General features: G+C 45.7%; 2 protein-coding genes across 3 annotated transcripts in view; both read left to right on the forward strand.

The window, feature by feature from the left end:
* Positions 1 to 7,521, forward strand: part of GP6 (glycoprotein VI platelet) — a 29,132-nt gene extending 21,611 nt beyond the window's left edge. For both annotated transcript variants that reach the window (XM_022585977.3, XM_089902079.1), the window contains 5 exons: positions 672 to 956; positions 3,910 to 3,963; positions 5,086 to 5,145; positions 6,313 to 6,363; positions 7,301 to 7,521. In XM_022585977.3, the coding sequence (XP_022441685.1) occupies positions 672 to 956; positions 3,910 to 3,963; positions 5,086 to 5,145; positions 6,313 to 6,363; positions 7,301 to 7,521 (671 nt within the window). The remainder of the gene's footprint in view (positions 1 to 671; positions 957 to 3,909; positions 3,964 to 5,085; positions 5,146 to 6,312; positions 6,364 to 7,300) is intronic.
* Positions 5,052 to 18,271, forward strand: part of NLRP7 (NLR family pyrin domain containing 7) — a 119,634-nt gene continuing 106,414 nt past the window's right edge. The window contains exons 1-2 of the mRNA XM_030761286.2: positions 5,052 to 5,145; positions 6,313 to 6,363. The gene's annotated coding sequence lies outside the window, so the exon portion shown is untranslated. The remainder of the gene's footprint in view (positions 5,146 to 6,312; positions 6,364 to 18,271) is intronic.

The raw sequence follows: 18,271 nt of genomic DNA on the forward strand, positions 1-18,271 counted from the left end.
GTGATTTGGTTTTATATATATATATATTCTATTTATTAAAATATTCTTTTCCGTTATGGTTTATCATAGGATATTGAATATACTTCTCTGTGCTATACAGTAGGACCTTGTTGTTTATCCATTCTGTACATAAAAGCTTACATCTGCTAACCCAACCTCCTACTCCATCCCTCCCCTAGCCCCTTCCCCCTTGGCAACCACCAGTCTGTTCTCTATGTCTGTGAGTCTGTTTTTGTTTCATAGATATGTTCATTTGTGTCATATTTTAGGTTCCACATAGAAGTGATATCATGTGGTATTTGTCTTTCTCTTTCTGACTTACTTCACTTAGTATGATAATCTCTAGTTACATCCAGGTTGCTGCAAATGGCATTATTTCATCCCTTTTTATGGCTGAGTAGTATTCCATTGTATATATGTACCACATCTTCTTTATCCATTCATCTGTTGATGGACATTTAGGTTGTTTCCATGCTTTGGCTATTGTGAGTAATGCTGCTATGAACATAGGGGTGCACGTATCTTTTTGAATTAGAGTTTTGTCCGGCTATATGCCCAGGCGTGGGATTGATGGATCATATAGTAATTCTATTTTTAGTTTTCTAAGGAACCTCCGTACTGTTTTCCACAGGGGCCACCATCTTTAATACCAGAGTTTTCTTCTCTCCCAGGAGTTTTCACCAAGCCCTCGCTCTCAGCCCAGCCCAGCACGGCAGTGGCCCCAGGAGTGGACGTAACTCTACGGTGTCACACCCAGTATAGTTTTGACCAATTTGCTCTGTACAAGGAGGGGGACACTGGGCCCTACAAGACACCTGAAAGGTGGTACCAGGCTGATTTTCCCATCACCACGGTGACTGCTGCCCACAGTGGGACCTACCGATGCTACAGCTTTTCCAGCAGATCTCCATACCTGTGGTCGGCCCCCAGCGACCCCCTGGAGCTCGTGGTCACAGGTTAGGGGTGCAGACCAAACCGTTTCCCCCAGCCTTCACAGGCCCTGGTGGAAGCTCCAAGGGGAGGGAGCAATAGGCATGAAGAAAGTGGGAGGGCAGGAGAAGACAGAGGCTTTGGAGGGTGTATGAGTGTCTGAGTGCTGCTGTAACAAATCACCATGAATTCACTGGTTTAAAATATCACAGATTTATTACCTTACAGTTCTGGAGGTCAGAAGTCAAAAAGGGGTCCTGCGGGGATAAGACAAAGGTGTCAGCCAGCCTTCTTTCTGGAGGCTCAAGGGGAGGTTTCTGGTGCCTCTTCCAGCTTCTAGAGGTGCCTACATCTCTTGGCTTCCATGGTCCATTGCTCCATCATCAGAGTCAGCATCATAGCATCTTCTAATCTATCTCTGACTCTTCCTCCTTCCTGCCTCTCTCTTATGCTTTTAAGGACCCTTGTGATTGGCCCCACCCAGGTAGTCCAGGGTAATCTCCCCAGCCCAAGATTCTTTTTAAAAAATTTTTTATTGAAGTATAGTTGATTTACAATGTTGTGTTAGTTTCAGGTGTACGGCAAAGTGAATCAGTTATACATATACATATATGCAGTCTTTTATTTTATTTTTATTCTTTAAAATTTTGTTTCTTCCTTTTTCCTTTTTTTTTTTGGCCGCACTGTGTGGCATGCGGGAGCTTTAGTTCCCCGACCAGGGATCAAACCTGTGCCCCCTGCAGTGGATGCACGGACCCCTGGACCACCAGGGAATTCCCTACTTTATTTTATTAATTAATTAATTTATTTTTAGGCCGGGCCATGCAGCGTGTGGGATCTTAGTTCTCCGAGCAGGGATCGAATCTGCGCCCCCTGCATTGGGAGTGTGGAGTCTTAACCACTGGACCACCAGGGAGGTCCCTTATTTTTATTTAAAAATTTTTTTTTATATTTCATATTGGAGTATAGTTGATTAACAATGTTGTGTTAGTTTCAGGTGTATGACAAAGAGATTCAGGTATACATATACGTATATCCACTCTTTTTAAGATTCTTTTCCCATACATTACAGAGTATTGAGCAGAGTTCCCTGTGCTATACAGTAGGTCCTTATTAGTTGTCTGTTTTCTACATAGTAGGGTGTAGGCATCGATCCCAATCTCCCAATTTGTCCCTCCCCCGCTTTCCCCCGGTAACCATAAGTTTGTGTTCTATGTCTGTGACTCTGTTTCTGTTTTGTAAATAAGTTCATTTGTACCCTTTTTTTAAGATTCCACATATGAGCGATATCTTGTGATGTTTGTCTTTCTCTGTCCTGCTTACTTCGCTCAGTATGACAATCTCTAGATCCATCCATGCTGCTGGGAATCAGCCCAAGATTCTGAATCATATCTGCAAAGTCCCTTTTGCCATGGAAGGTACCATAGTCACCGGTTCTGGGGATTAGGATACTGTCATATTTGGGAGGCCATTATTCTGGGTATACACACTAAGAAAAATAAATTTTATTTATTTATCTATCTATTTATTTATTTATTTTTGCGGTACCTGGGCCTCTCACTGTTGTGGCCTCTCCCGTTGCGGAGCACAGGCTCCGGACGCGCAGGCTCAGCGGCCATGGCTCACGGGCCCAGCCGCTCCGTGGCATGTGGGATCTTCCCGGACCGGCACACGAACCCGCGTCCCCTGCATCGGCAGGCGGACTCCTAACCACTGCGTCACCAGGGAAGCCCTAAATTTTATTTTTAAAAATGTTTTGGTCATGCTGTGCAGCTTGTGGGATCTTAGTTCCCCAACCAGGGATTGAACCCATGCCCTCAGAAGTGAAAGCACAGAGTCCTAACCTCTGGACTGCCAGGGAATTCCCAAGAAAAAAATGTTCATTGCAGCTATATTTACAATAGCCAGGAGATGGAAACAACTTAAGTGTCCATGATCGGATGAATGGCTAAAGAAGATGTGGCACATATATACAATGGAATATTACTCAGCCATAAAAAGAAACGAAATTGAGCTATTTGTAATGAGGTGGATGGACCTAGAGTCTGTCATACAGAGTGAAGTAAGTCAGAAAGAGAAAGACAAATACCGTATGCTAACACATATATATGGAATTTAAGGGAAAAAAATGTCATGAAGAACCTAGGGGTAAGACAGGAATAAAGACACAGACCTACTAGAGAATGGACTTGAGGATATGGGAGGGGGAAGGGTAAGCTGGGACAAAGTGAGAGAGTGGCATGGACATATATACACTACCAAATGTAAAATAGATAGCTAGTGGGAAGCAGTCGCATAGCACAGGGAGATCAGCTCGGTGCTTTGTGACCACCTAGAGGGGATAGGGAGGGTGGGAGGGAGGGAGACGCAAGAGGGAAGAGATATGGGAACATATGTATATGTATAACTGATTCACTTTGTTATAAAGCAGAAACTAACACACCATTGTAAAGCAATTATACTCCAATAAAGATGTTAAAAAAAGAAATTTTAATACTATGAATAATGCCTTGTGACTTGTCTAGGTAAAAAAAAAAAAATCCACAAGCAAGCAGCAAGGGTGGTGCGAGGGGAAAGCGAGGCTGTGTTTTATTCCTTAGGCAGTTCCCTTTTCTCCCCACGTGGGATGCCTGTCTTCCCCAGATGTATCCCATAGTTTCTGTCTCCTCCTCTGCTTCCCAGGAGGCAAGAGCCCGGTTTGTTCCCAGGGAAGGCAGGTAAGTAAGACGGCAGGTCACAGAGATCCAGAAGAAAGGAAAGCACCGAGGTTCGAGAAGCAGGGAAGGCAGCTGCAGGGAGTGTCATTAATCAGCCCCAGAACGTGCTAGGTGTGCCTTTCAAATGCGATTTAACACCCACGACAGTCCAATGATGGAAGCATCTTTATTTTTATTTTCCAGGTGAGGAAACTGGGTTTGCTCAGGATCCATACCTAACAGAGCACAGAATTCTCTGTCTTTTCTTTTTCTGATTTCTCAGGGACCTCTTTTACCCCCAGCTGGTTGCCTACAGAACCACCTTCCTCTGTGACAGGTAAGTTCCGGAGGATTCACCCTGGTTTCTGTGGTATAAGGCACATGGACCCCCTTTTCTTTCTCCTCTTTGTCTAGATTTCTCAGTTCATTTCATTTGCCTCTTTCACAGATTTGCTTTATTTTTAAAAATTCCTTATTTCTGCTTGTAAAGAAGGTATAATAAATGTATAGATATGACTATCCCCTCTTCTCTCCAGCCTTTCGGGGATGGTTTATGATGTCTAACCTGTAGAAGAATAAGCAGGGTGGCTTGTAAAATTGTAGATTCCTGAGCTCCAGTTCTGAGTCTCTGATTCCATTGATCAGTAGTTCTCAAACTGTAGTGGGCTTGAGAATCACCTAGAGAGCTTATACAGGACAGATTCCTAGACCCGTAGAGTTTCTGATTCAGAGGGTCTGGGGTGGGGTCCAATAATTTTCAAGTTCCCGGGGGATGCTGATGCTGCTGGTCTGGGGATGCTACTTTGAGAACCACTGCACTATCTTTTGTGTGAGCCATGGTCTTCCCAATTTTCATGGCATCTCAGCTGCTTCCGGCGGTATCGGATGTCAGCCTGTGTCTTAAGAAATAGTACGCTAGGTCTTCCCTGGTGGCGCAGTGGTTAAGAATCCACCTGCCAATGCAGGGAACATGGGTTCGAGCCCTGGTCCGGGAAGATCTCGCATGCCGCGGAGCAACTAAGCCCGTGCACCACAACTACTGAGCCTGCGCTCTAGAGCTCGTGCTCCACAACAAGAGAAGCCACCGCAATGAGAAGCCCGCGCACAGCAACGAAGGGTAGTCCCCGCTCACCGCAGCTAGAGAGAGCCTGCACATAGCAACAAAGACCCAGTGCAGCCAAAAGTAAATAAAATAAATTTTAAAAAAAGAAAGAAAGAAATAGTACGCTAGGCTGTGACATCTCGAAATGACACCTGACACCTCATTTCTTATTAAGCCACTCAGAAGTAGAAGGCAGTATATTTTGGGCTTTTTGAGTTTGTCTTTCCTCTGTGTCTGGGCAGTGTGTGTTAGAGAAACGGGTTCCAGGGAGACTGGATATCTGAGAAGGGGTATGGAGAGTAGGGACTTACTGGGCAAACCTGGCATTACCCAGTTCCTTATAATCTTCTTGCTTAGAATTCTCAGAAGCCTCCAAGAAACTGAACCACTCACTCGTGAACGAAGTTGCCACCACTGGTGAGTAGCCAGGCGCCCACTGCTCAGCAGAAAGGAGTTGGAGGATTGGGCTCTCTTCCATCATCTCAGGCTGTAGGCTTTTTTTTCTTTTAATTTTTAAAAATTTTACCATGTTGTGTTTCTACTGTACAGAAAAGTGAATCAGCTATACATATACATATAATCCCCTCTTTTTTGGATTTCCTTCCCATTTAGGTCACCACAGAGCACTGAGTAGAGTTCCCTGTGCTCTACAGTAGGTTCTCATTAGTTATATATTTTATACATAGTATCAGTAGTGTGTATATGTCAATCCCCCTCTCCCAATTCATCCCACCCCACCCCCGCTTCCCACCTTGGCGTCCATACATTTGTGCTCTACGTCTGTGTCAGGCTGTAGGCTTTTAATCTGCTTCTCAAAACCACCTGATTCTTCCCAGGAAAGTCCTGGGTTTGAAGATGAGGATGGGATGGAGATGGGCTCTGAGTTTGGGGGCAGAAGAGTGTTCTGGGTAATGTGGCTCTTTCCAAGATGGCGGCACCAAGGCTATCATGGGAAGGCCATTGCTCGTCCCTACACATTGCTCTTCTGACTTGGCTCTGATCCATGTGTGTAATCTCATTCCCATTGCTTCCAGGCAGAGCCCATGCTTCAGCCCCAAATAGATCATAGTTACCTGGACACAGTACATTTTTCTTATTCCTCCAGTCCAATGCAAATATGCTTCCTTTATGTTGCCATTCTCTTTGCCCTTGGCTTCCCCAGAAAAAAGTCTCCATTTCCCCCAAGATGGAAGACCTTTGACAGATCCCCAGACGACAGGTTAGATATCTCCACTGCGTCCACACAGCTCTAGCTTTTTTTAGGTTCCTGATGCCAGCAGGGTCTTTCTAAGACCCTGATGAGATTCCTCTTCACCCTTTGTTCAAAACCTTTCTGGGTTCCCAGTCACTCTCAGGACAGATAGGAAAACTGACTCATACATGTGAAGTCATTTGCCCGAGACCCTGCATCTAATAAGTGATGGGTCTGGGGTTCAAATTGGAACACCCTGACTCTACAGTTCATGCTCTTCTTATAACCCTGGAATTCCAGCTCCCAAGTGCATGTGTTCAGGATAGCGGTAGAAGCAGGGGTAGGAGAAGAGATGGTTCCACCCCTTTACACTTATCCTTTTTGTTTCCCAGAAACTTCTAGGAATATCACCATCCTTCCAAAGGAGTCAGACCCTCCATCTGGTGAGCAAGTGTCCTTCTCTGGACCAACTTCCTTTCCCCGTCCCATGTCTTTACCCAAAGCTGGCTGCTTTCCCTACACAGAAGCTGCAGCTCTGTGATCTTGGGTTCTGGTGTGTAAAGTATGAAGTGGAGGGGGACTGTTAGTGTGTGGAGCTCCGAACTGGGCAGGGATCAGGTGTGAAGGTGACCTTCTCAAAGGTCATCTCTCTCCCCACCCGTTACAACTGTCTCCTGATCCACAATTAGCCAAATAACCAGGTAGTGTCTGTGTGTGGGGTGAGGCTGTATCAGAGGCCTGCGAGGGGGTTTATGGAAGAGGTGATACTTAGACAATTGGGCTTATTTAATCCTAACCTGTGTGTGGGGTGAGGCTGTATCAGAGGCCTGTGAGGGGGTGTATGGAAGAGGTGATACTTAGACAATTGGGCTTATCTAATCCTAACCCTTGGTGAGGAGGAGAGGAACCTTCCAGAAAGGAGACTGGCATCCTAGCTAGCCGGGAGTAACAGAGCCTCAGATGAGGGATACGGCTATGAGAAACCCAATATGCATGTGGGTCTTGGAGAAGGGCTTTTTTGTTTTGCTGCACCGTGCTGCATGTGAGATCTTTTTTAAAAAATTGATTATTTACTTATTTATTTTCTTTCTTTCTTTTTTTTTTTGGTTGCGTCAGGTCTTAGCTGCGGCACGCGGGGTCTTTGTTGAGGCATGCGGGTTCTTTCATTGTGGTGCGAGGGCTTCTCTGTAGTTGTGGCGTGCAGGGTTTCTCTCTCTAGTTGTGTCACTCGGGCTCCAGGGCGCGTGGGCTCTGTAGTCGTGACACGTGGGCTCAGTTGCCCCACGGCGTGTGGGATCTTAGTTCCCTGACTGGGGATCGAACTTGCGCCCCCTGTGGAGATGGGCTTTTATCATCTGCTCCTGTCTCTTGTTCCTCCAGGTCTTGCCTTCCAGTATTACACTAAGAGCAATCTGGTCCGGATATGCCTCGGGGCCGTGATTCTAATACTCCTGGTGGGGCTTCTGGCAGAAGATTGGCACAGCCGAAAGAAACCCCTGATGCACCGGGTCAGAGCTGTCCACAGGCCGCTCCCACCCCTCCCTCAGACCCAGAAGTCACACAGTTGTCAGGATGGGGGTCGATCAGATGAGCATAACTGAGGATACCATCATTAGAATCCCAAGGCTTGGTTGTATCTGAGAGATAGGTCATGGGAGTGGGGAGGGGACTTGGTGTGGAGTGTGAGAGTAAAAGGATAGAGCCTACAGCTGTGGAAAAGGAGGGCGGCGGCGGGGGATGTTCTTCTTGGTGCCCCATCAAGGAGTTGAGTCAGTGTCTATTTGGCTGTATGTCCTAGGACTCTCTTTGTTTGGGATGGAAGGAATCTAGTGGATGCCATAGTCTCCTCACCGATATCTTGCTCATTGTGGACATTGTGGCACCTCACTTGGGCCATCACACTTATCTCTTTCTTCAACCTTCCCTAATACGAGTTTCAGATCGACTTCTAATATTCCCACCTCTCACAGCTGACCTGTTCTATCCTTTGCACAAAACTCTCCCACGTTTCCCCCGTGCACACCCCGTGCTTTTTTTTCTTTTCTTTTTTTTTTAACTGGAGTATAGTTGATGTACAATGTTGTGTTGGTTTCTGGTACAGCAAAGTGAATCAGTTCTGTGCTTTTTTTCCTGATTATCCCCAAACCTAACCCTTGCTCTAGCCCTATCTTAAGCTGTAGTCTGAAAAATCTCCTTTTGTTTCTCGAGATGTGCCTGGTTCTTTCAGGCTTTGGGGCATTCTGTTCTTTCCCCTTAGAATATAATAATAATTATAACCAACATGCCAGTGGCTTGCCTTTATATTAGAAAAAAAGTCCAAAGTCCTAAGTTTGTGCTAAAGGCTAGAATATGTAAATCCATAGAGATAGAAAACAGAGTGGTTGGTTGACAGGGGTTGAGGGGAGAAAGGAATGGGAGTAATTACATAATCAGTATTTTTTTTTTTTTTGCGGTACGCGGGCCTCTCACTGCTGTGGCCTCTCCCGTTGCGGAGCACAGGCTCCGGACGCGCAGGCTCGGCGGCCATGGCTCACGGGCCCAGCCCCTCCGCGGCATGCGGGATCTTCCCGGACTGGGGCACGAACCCGTGTCCCCTGGCATCGGCAAGCGGACTCTCAACCACTGCGCCACCAGGGAAGCCCTAAGTGTGAGTTTTGAAAAAAGGATGAGATGTGACTTTTTACACAGTGAAGGAGAAGTATATTTTCAGGGTTTGTGTTGTATGTGTGTGTATAGAAGCATCAAAGTGCCAGGTACTTTTTATAAATAGTAAGTTGACACATAGCAAGATGTGATTTCACTTCCCATTGGCTTAGGCTGATTGATAAGGGCAAACATAATATTACACAGTTTAATTTATTTTCAAGGGACACAGAAAGAAAAGTTGACAACAGTTATCAAGGTTTTTCTCCTATGTTTTGAGTAAAAATATCCAGAACGTCTCTGGCCAAAGATCTTTCAGTTTCAGCAAATCAGGGCAAAATAGAAAACACTTCTTACACACACACACACACACACACACACACACACTGTGTGAGGTGATGGATGTGTTAGCTTGATGGCGGTGGTCATTTCACAATGTAAATGTATAACAAAATATCACACTGTACACCTTAAATATATAAAATTTCTCTTTGTCAATTATATCACAATAAAGCCGGAAAAAAAGCAGACTCATGTAATAAAGCAAAATGTAAATATTTCTAGGGAAACCAAAGAAATAAAATCAGAAATTTAAAATCTCCCTCGGTAACTCCCACTTCTAGCTATCCCAGGTGTATCAGACCAAATGTCTCACTGAGAATAACTATAATAAACATTGGATTAAAATCACACAGCTGTATCTGTCACTTATATATCAGCCAAGGCTACAAGATCCCCCTAATGTCTGATGAATCCTTGTGTGCAGCATTGGGAGGATATGACCTCCTTCTACTGTTAGAGAAGAATTTTATTGGAGAGAGGTTTTAATATCTTTCTGTTCTGGGTTTATCTGCCCTGATAGTTCTGAGACTTTTGTCAAGCTCTGCAATGTCTTTGGACTTCAATTCTCAATAGTATAGTTGAAATATTGTCCTTTTCACAGATGTGTGGTGGAGATTTCACATGTTTAATTATGTAGAGAACCTACTGTGACCTGGAGAATGTCCTTGACATTAGTTAATTCTCATTTCTGTCTTCTTTATTCCTTTAACTCCTTTCCTCTCCCCATCTCTCTCCCTCACCCTTTCCCTCTATTTCTCCAATTTAAAATAGAAAGTTGAGAATAACAGACAACAGCAAGGACCAGCAACCTGTGGCCAGTGGCTGAATCTGGCCCACCACTTGTTTTTGTCAATAAAGTTTTATTGGAACACAGTCAGCCCATTCACTATATATTGTCTGTGGCTGCTTTCTTTCTGCAATGGCAGAATTGAGTAGTTGCTACGGATAATATATTTCCTGCAAAATTGAAAGTATTTACTATCTGGCTCTGCAGAAAAAGTTTGCTGACCCCTGGTTAAGAGTATGTGCTCTAGGGCTTCCCTGGTGGCGCAGTGGTTGAGAATCTGCCTGCCAATACAGGGGACACAGATTGGATCCCCGGTCCGGGAGGATCCCATATGCTGCAGAGCAACTAAGCCCCGTGCTCTACAACTACTGAGCCTGTGCTCTAGAGCCCGTGAGCCACAACTACTGAGCCCACATGCTGCAACTACCGAAGCCCACGTGCCTAGAGCCCGTGCTCTGCAACAAGAGAAGCCACCGCAGTAAGAAGCCCGCACACCTCAACAAAGAGTAGCCCCCACTCGCGGCAAGTAGAGAAAGTCCGTGTGCAGCAGCAAAGACCCAACGCAGCCAAAAATAAATAAATAAATTTATTAAAAGAAAAAAAAAAGAGTATGTGCTCTAGATTTTGACTGCCTTTCACACTGTTTCAGGTGTACAAAACAGTTATGATAATAGTAATACCTGCCTCATATTATTGTTTGAGAATTGAATGAGATAATATATGCAATGGGCTTAGAATGTACGTGACATGTTATCATCACTAAATTTTATGGTTTTAAAAAATTGAAGTAGGGGCTTCCCTGGTGGCGCAGTGGTTGAGAGTCTGCCTGCCGTTGCAGGGGACACGGGTTCATGCCCCGGTCCGGGAAGATCCCACATGCCGCGGAGCGGCTGGGCCCGTGAGCCATGGCCGCTGAGCCTGCGCGTCTGAAGCCTGTGCTCCGCAACGGGAGAGGCCACAACAGTGAGAGGCCCGGGTACCGCAAAAAAAAAAAAAAAAAAAAAAAAAAATTGAAGTAGAGTTGATTTAAAATATTGTTAGTTTCCGGTGTACAGCATAGTGATTTAGTTATTTTTTTCTGATTATATTCCATTATAGGTTCTTACAAGATATTGAATATTGTTATTTAGCCACAGGCTATTTTCCAGTCATAGAGCCTGGAGAGTCCTCAGGTTTTCAAATTTTTTCCTTGAAAAACATTGGCTCTCAAAGAGGCAAAATGAGTTAAAATTAATACTTATATAAGAATTGATACAAAATAAGTGACATGGATGCACACTTAAATGTCAACAGTAACTAATACCATCAACTGTAGAACAGATGAACTTGACCATTGTGATAGATACATTTTAGTTAACATGGAATATGGATGCATTTCAATATCCTTGGTGTGATGGAGTCAGCTAATTGCACCTGTGTCAGTGGTTCTCAACCAGGGGTGATTTTTGTTCCCCAGCGGACATTTGACAAAGTTCGGAGACATTTTTTGTTGTCAGAACTGGATGGTGCTACTGGCATCTAGTGGGTAGAGACCAGAGATGTTGCTAAACATCCTATCATGCACAGGACAGCTCCCCATAACAAAGAATCATGCATCTCAAAATATTGCTAGGTGCCAAGGTTGAAAAACCTGACCTAGTTGGTCTGGGAGAGAGATTGCACATTAGAATTGAGACAGGCTGGGGAATCCCCTGGTGGTACAGTGGTTAAGAATCTGCCTTCCAATGCAGGGGGCGTGGATTCGATCCCTGGTCGGGGAACTAAGATCCCACATGCTGCGTGGTAGCCAAAAATTAAAAATAAATAAATATAGTAAACAGCAATTTTTAAAAATTAAAAAAATTACAAGAATTGAGATGGGCTGGGACCTGGGACCCTTTGCTGCAATGCTTGCACCTGGACTCCTCGAGCAACAAAACGCAAAGAAACTACATGGGACTAAAAATAACTGCGTGCCTACCTACAGGTGGGGCAAATTCTGGACAAAAGATACAAAGAGACCAGAAAACGCAACTGACAATTTTGAAGAGCCCGGAGCAAAAGCGGGGGGGCGGGGGGTTGGGAGCAAAAGCAGGGTACTGAGCATGCCCCCTGCACAAAACACCACCTCATGGGTGGGCAAACCACCTAAGCCCCCCTCCAGCCCGAACCCCTGGACACACCCCTACCCTCTCCCCATATAAGGAGAGAGCTCACCCCTCCCCCTGCCTTGGGGAGCAAGCCAGCAAGGGAACGTGAAGTTTGTTCTCTCTCCCCCCAGCTGCAGCAAGTGCACCAATAAAACCTTGCACGAATTTCTTGTCTGGCCTCTGATCAATTTCTATTGCTTGGGGAAGGTCAAGAACCCTGGTCAGTAGCAGAATCACCTGGGGGGCTTTTGAAGGCTTCTGGCTTCTTAAAGCCCACCCCAGACCAATTCAAGTAGGATGACCAAGGATTGGACCTGGGTAATTTCAATGTGAGTCTCACTTTAAAGATTGAGAACCACCGGTTGACCATTATAAGGAGAGCCATTTCACCCTGGGCAGGAAGTCCTGCCCTCCCGCCAGGTCCCATGGGCCAATCACAGAGTGCGAGCTGGTAGAAGAATTCCTCTTGGTGGAGGTTTTGCTTTGCGTGAGATAACCCACAGGTTGCAACTGAGTCGTAGCCGAAGGGAGGTGAGTACCTACTCTTGTACCTGTTTCTCTGTGTGATCTCTTAACTCAGTGGCAGTTATTGGTGGAGTCTCTAGCACAGAATGTTGCGAGCTTGAATGGCGGCGTGAGACTTTGAGAAGGTTTTTGCAGGCCTCAAGTTGAGCTCTCTCTTTATAAGGAGGAGACGAGATTTGGAGGGGGGACAGCTGCCAATGATTTCATGTGTAACTCTTTTTTTTTTTTTTTTTTTTTTTTTGCGGCACGCGGGCTTCTCACTGCTGTGGCCTCTCCCGCCGTGGAGCACAGGCTCCGGACGCGCAGGCTCAGCGGCCATGGCTCACGGGCGCAGCCGCTCCGCGGCATGTGGGATCTTCCCGGACCGGGGCACGACGCCGTGTTCCCTGCATCGGCAGGCGGACTCTCAACCACTGCGCCACCAGGGAAGCCCCCAATGCTATTTTTAAGTGTTTCTTTAAGGTATGATTTCCATCTTGCAAAACCCACCCATTTTAAGTGACTTTTAGCAGACTTACAACAGAGTTGTGCAACCATAACTATAACCCAATTTCAGGACGTTTCCATCACCCCAAAGAGATCCCTCAGGCCCACCTGCGGTACCTTTGCATTCCCACTGTAATTTCGAGCAGAGGACTACTGTGTCAGAGCCTCAGTTTTGCATCTATAATTTGGGATGGTATCACTCCTTGATCTCAAAAGACGGATGCAAGTGTCACTGTCATGAAGGGTAGGGGACAGCAACGTGGTCATGAATTTATAAATTTGTATTTTTTTCCCCCCACATGCTTGTGGCGACAGAGCATCAAGGGGAACTACTGCTGCTAATTAGATGCAGAGTCCTGAGCAGTTCTGTAGTTCCAGGCAGCAGCATATCGCTTCCTTTTCAGCAAGTGCCTTTGCTTTTATCTTGCTGTCACAGCGGAGCCTTTCAGGCTTGTTCCAGCTCAGGTCCTAAGTTTCTCAGCACTGGTCTTCACCCTTACGTTGCTCATACCTATTTCAAATAAAGAACTGCTTGGGACTTGCCTGGCGTCCAGTGGTTAGGGTTCTAAGCTTCCACCGCAGGGGGCACGGCTTCCATCCCTGGTTTGCGAGCTAGGATCCCACGTGCCCCGTGGCACGGCCAAAAAAAAAAAACAACCCACCAAAACAAAGAACTGCTTTCCGCTAAGGGTAAAGCTATTCACCTGTAGTCTATTTGACTCCATCAACTCATTTTGTTATTCATTTTTCAAGGCTACCTCTCAGGTCCTGCTTTTATCTGCCTATGAATATGCCCGAGTCACGGACTACCCCCTTTTCCCGTCACCCATTCAGTCTGGGTGGGAACAATCCGCTTTCACGATGGTAAGAGCAGAGAGAATGACCTAAGCGGGAGTGTCTCTGCCGCTGTAATCACAAGGCATCTTCACTCAGGGAAGGAGCCGCTATATTCCTGGCATCGCATGGTTTCAGGTGTGGCTCTTGGCCAAACAGGCTTAGCAGTGGGAACTGGAAATTAAATGACTTATCCAGTTACTTGAGCAGGGTTAGGGTAGGAAGCCAGAGGTTTATGTCACTCTCCACTCCGGGGGTTCTCACATGTACATGTTCATCCTTACCCACTTGTACGGAACCAGAAATTCCTCTTTTGTTTCCTTCTCTGACTTCATTCGGGTTTCCCCCCAATATCTCCTTCAAGGAATTATGCTCCGTCTCCTGGGGGGTCCAGAGAGCTAACTACCTCTGTGCACCCTTTAGTCTTGGGCATTTACCTTCCTTGTTTTCCCACGTGGCTCTAATGCGGTTTTGCTGTACTGGGCTACCTCGTTTAGTCAACGAGCGGCTCGTGGTGTTACCTGCAATCCTAACTGGTCGTCCTTCAGTTACGTGAGAACCACATTACTGATGTGTAAGCAGTGCCCAGGCTGGAGCGAGATGGTGACTTTCGGCCTATTTTAATGGTCCGCTTCATTCACGCTGAGCTGCTGTGCGCTCCGTCTTCGGATGCAAAAGCCTTCTTCCTCGTCACTGTCTGATCCAAAATTCCAGCAGCTTTTGTGCCCCCCTCCCTATGCTTGTCGAGGACCTTCACCCCTCCCTTCACCTGTGGGCTCTTAAACCCGAAATGTAGGTTTTCACTCTCCCTGTCAGGTTTCTAAGAAGAGCTCTATGTGGCTCCAAGTCGCCGTCACTCCTGTGTGTCCCAGTCTACTCCGTCTGGCTTCTAACCTCATCACCCGCCACCTTCCTGGAATTTCTTCCTCCTCATCTCAACTGGAAAACATGACAGGCGGTGTGTTTACCCTTTGACTTTCTATGATCTGGGTGACTCATTTCCCTTTAACATTTTTTCTTCCCCAAACCAAATGCATGTTCACCAGAGGCAGCATTGAAATAAAGGGACAATATCTGGATAAAATCATCCATGGTATGGAAACTCAAACACAGTCGTTGGGTTTTGGGGGTGTATATGCTTCCAGCACTTTTCTGGCTGAGGAGGTGATTGTCTGTCTTGCTTCAGTTGGCACGTTACAGGTGTGATGACGCTTTTTAGTTATTGCGCTCTTCTGACTTAGCATTTTATTTTATTTTATTATTATTATTTTTTTGCGGTACGCGGGCCTCTCACTGTCGTGGCCTCTCCTGTTGCGGAGCACAGGCTCCGGATGCGCAGGCTCAGCAGCCATGGCTCACGGGCCCAGCCGCTCCGCGGCATGTGGGATCTTCCCGGACCGGGGCACGAACCCGTGTCCCCTGCATCGGCAGGCGGACTCTCAACCACTGCGCCACCAGGGAAGCCCATGACTTGGCATTTTAGCATGAGCATTTTTATATTAAATATAACAATTGTGAGCTCTTATCATATGTTGTGATTTGAAACATTTTTCACAATAAATCTTCTAATTGGGTGTAATTCCCCCCACGTACTTACTTAACAGTGTTTTTCTTTTTGTGAATCTTCCCCAGTGTTGCCCATTTAATGCCCGAGGATGTAAGGATTTTTTATTTATTTGCTTTTTGTTCCATTGAGGAAGTGCCAGTGGTTGAGAGCACAGGTTCTTGAGTTAAACTCCTGGATATAATCTTGGCTTCAGCTTGAGCAAATGTGAGTACTTGGGCCTTTGTTTCTCTATGCCCGTGATTCTAAAACTAGCATTTATCATAATCACCTGGAAGCTTTGTTAAAACACGGTTTTCTGGGCCCACCTCCAGAGTTTTTGATTTTGTAGGGCTGGGGATAGGGCTGAAGAGTCAGCATTTTCATGAGTTCCCAGATGATGCTGTGGTCTGCGGGCCATACTTTGAGAACCACTTCCCTAAGCCTCAGATTCCTCATATGAAGCATAGATAATAGAATTTACCCAGTAAGATGGTTGGAAGAAAAAAATATGATCTATAGAAGAGCTTATAATAGTTCCTGTACATGGTAAATACTCAGATGTTGACTATCATAGTGGCTCCTTAGAAAGACAGGGATTACAGAAAATGTAGAGGAGATTATCCAGATAAAGGGGGTATGTTTATAAAGTGAACATCTTATGTAGGCATATTTTGTCTTTTATCCTGTCATTTCTCAGTTAAAAAGCTATGCTAACTTCCTCTTGAGTTTTTGAAACATTTTTTCGTGTGTGCATTTGTATATGTATAAATCTCTGGTTGTACATATTTACTATCATACTTAATTAGCTAATCATACTTGATGAGAGATTACATCAGTGTATGTTCATGTATATAGTCACACTCCCATGTAATCACTTACCAGGTCAATAGACAACTTTTCCAGTGGAGGTTTACTCTTCTCTCTGAGCTGTTTGGGAAAGGCAACCTCTATTCTGACTACTACCACCACACGTTAGTTTTGCTTGTTGTAAACTTCATATACATTGAATCAACTCAGAGTTCTCGTTGTATGGTTTCTTTTACAAGTACAGTTTGGGGACATGAAGAATAAAGGTTCTGTGAACAGATGTGCGTGCATCTTTTGCAGACCTAAGCACTGATTATCGTGGGGTTTCTAATTGGAGGTAAAATTGCTGTGTCATAGAGCACATGTGCTTAGTTAGCTGTAGCGAAAACCACCCGCAAGTTTGGCAGTGGTGTTTTCTCAATTTAAATTTACCTACTTATTTATTTTTGGCTGCGTTGGGTCTTCGTTGCTGCGCGTGGGCTTTCTCTAGTTGCGGCGAGCGGGGTCCACTCTTCGTTGTGGTGCCCGGGCTTCTCTCTCTTGTTGCAGAGCTTGGGCTCTAGAGTGCAGGGTCAGTAGTTGTGGCTCGCGGGCTGTAGAGCGCAGACTCAGTAGTTGTGGCGCGCGGGCTTAGTTGCTCCACGGCACGTGGGGTCTTCCCGGACAAGGGCTCGAACCCGTGCCCCCTGCATTGGCAGGCGGATTCTCAACCACTGGGCCACCAGGGAAGTCCCTGTTTTCTCCGTTTAACTCGTGCCAGCATGTAAGAGTTGTCCTTCATTGTGTGAAGTGCTTGTGCCCGTCTTTAATTTTAACCATTCTGATGGGGGTGTCGTTTTTTCTGTTCATCAGGTTCTTAATTTGTATTTCTCTGAAGTCTAACAAGGTTGAAGGTCTTTCAATATGCTTATTGGCTATTTGGCTGTTCCTTTTTTGAAGTGCCTTTTCCACATCTTTTGATTTCTTTCCATTGAGTTTTATCTTGTTTTAATATGTCAGGGAGGAAGAAATGTTCCTCCACCCTTCTAGGTTCTTCTGGCTGGCCTAAGAATTGACCTGGGACTGATAAACAAGAAAAAAATCTGACAGTTGTTTAGCACCATATGTATAAATGGGAGAGAGTCAGGGAGACTGCGTAACTGGCCATTAATGGCCCAAACCCTTACCTTAAGTACCATCTTCAGCTAAAGACTGTCGACTAAAAAAATATTTTCACCACCTAAAAGTTGAGAGTTATGTTATATTTGGGGGATTTGCTGAGGACTTCAAGCCTGGGAGTCAGGGTCTCAAGTAACCCTGAGAGAACTGCTGTGAGGAGGTGAGGGGGGAGCTAGGATATACAGGAGTTTTGCAATAAAGGGCAGGTGGTAGGAACAAAAGGTTACCGTTGATAAAAGACAACCAGGTATCTCGAGTTAAGGCACTTAGCACTTTTCTATGTATGGGAAGATGCAAGAGTCTGGGCTCACTGAAACCATTCCTTTGACAGGCACCTCGGCTGAGGTCAGTATCCCGCGTTTTCTCATCCTGAGTTCCCTCAGGGCTCACCGTGGGGACTGGCTGCAGTCTGATGGCTGCTAGATGGCGGGTATCCTTTGTTTCCTTCCTGAGTTCCCTCGGGGCTCACCAGCTCACTGGTGGCTGTAATCGCTGATGACTGGGGCATCCTTTGTTTACCGATATGGCAGGAAATACTCCATTTCTCAAGGCAAAAGGGGATGTTGTGGGTAGCGGTTTGGGACTTCAAAGGGGAGAAAGGCAATTCACCTGAAGACGGAAAAGCAAATGTTTGGTAAACAAGTGTTTGCTGGGCCAGGCAGGAACGTAGAGTGGCCTCTGATCTCCAGGCCCTGCTGAGTTTCCCCTGTCACACTTAGCTCGTGTTCTTTGCATATACCTCTGGTGGCAGCTCTATTCCAAGAAGAGACCCTCTGTCTAAAATTTTTTAGGAAGTTAGGGGGAAAGTCATAGTTTCTTCCTGAGTCTTTTGGGCCTCCATTGTTTTCAGCTCGAGGTAATGCACATGCTCCAGAGACGTTTTGGGGCACCAGGTTTTGCTCCCCTACAGTGGAAGCTGTAGAACAATTTGGAAAGAATGGATACTGTAATGCAGAGCCTTCCAACTCATGAATGTTATTTCTCCATTTACTGATGATTTCTTTTGTTTCTTTCTTTTTTTTTTTTGGGTGCGCCACATGGCGCAGCTTGTGGGATCTTAGTTCCCTGACCAGGGATTGAACACAGGCCCTTGG

Source organism: Delphinapterus leucas, chromosome 20 (assembly GCF_059928025.1).
Source record: "Delphinapterus leucas isolate spDelLeu-1000000601 "Yukka" chromosome 20, BTC_Dleu_Yukka2, whole genome shotgun sequence".
NCBI lineage: Eukaryota > Metazoa > Chordata > Mammalia > Artiodactyla > Monodontidae > Delphinapterus > Delphinapterus leucas.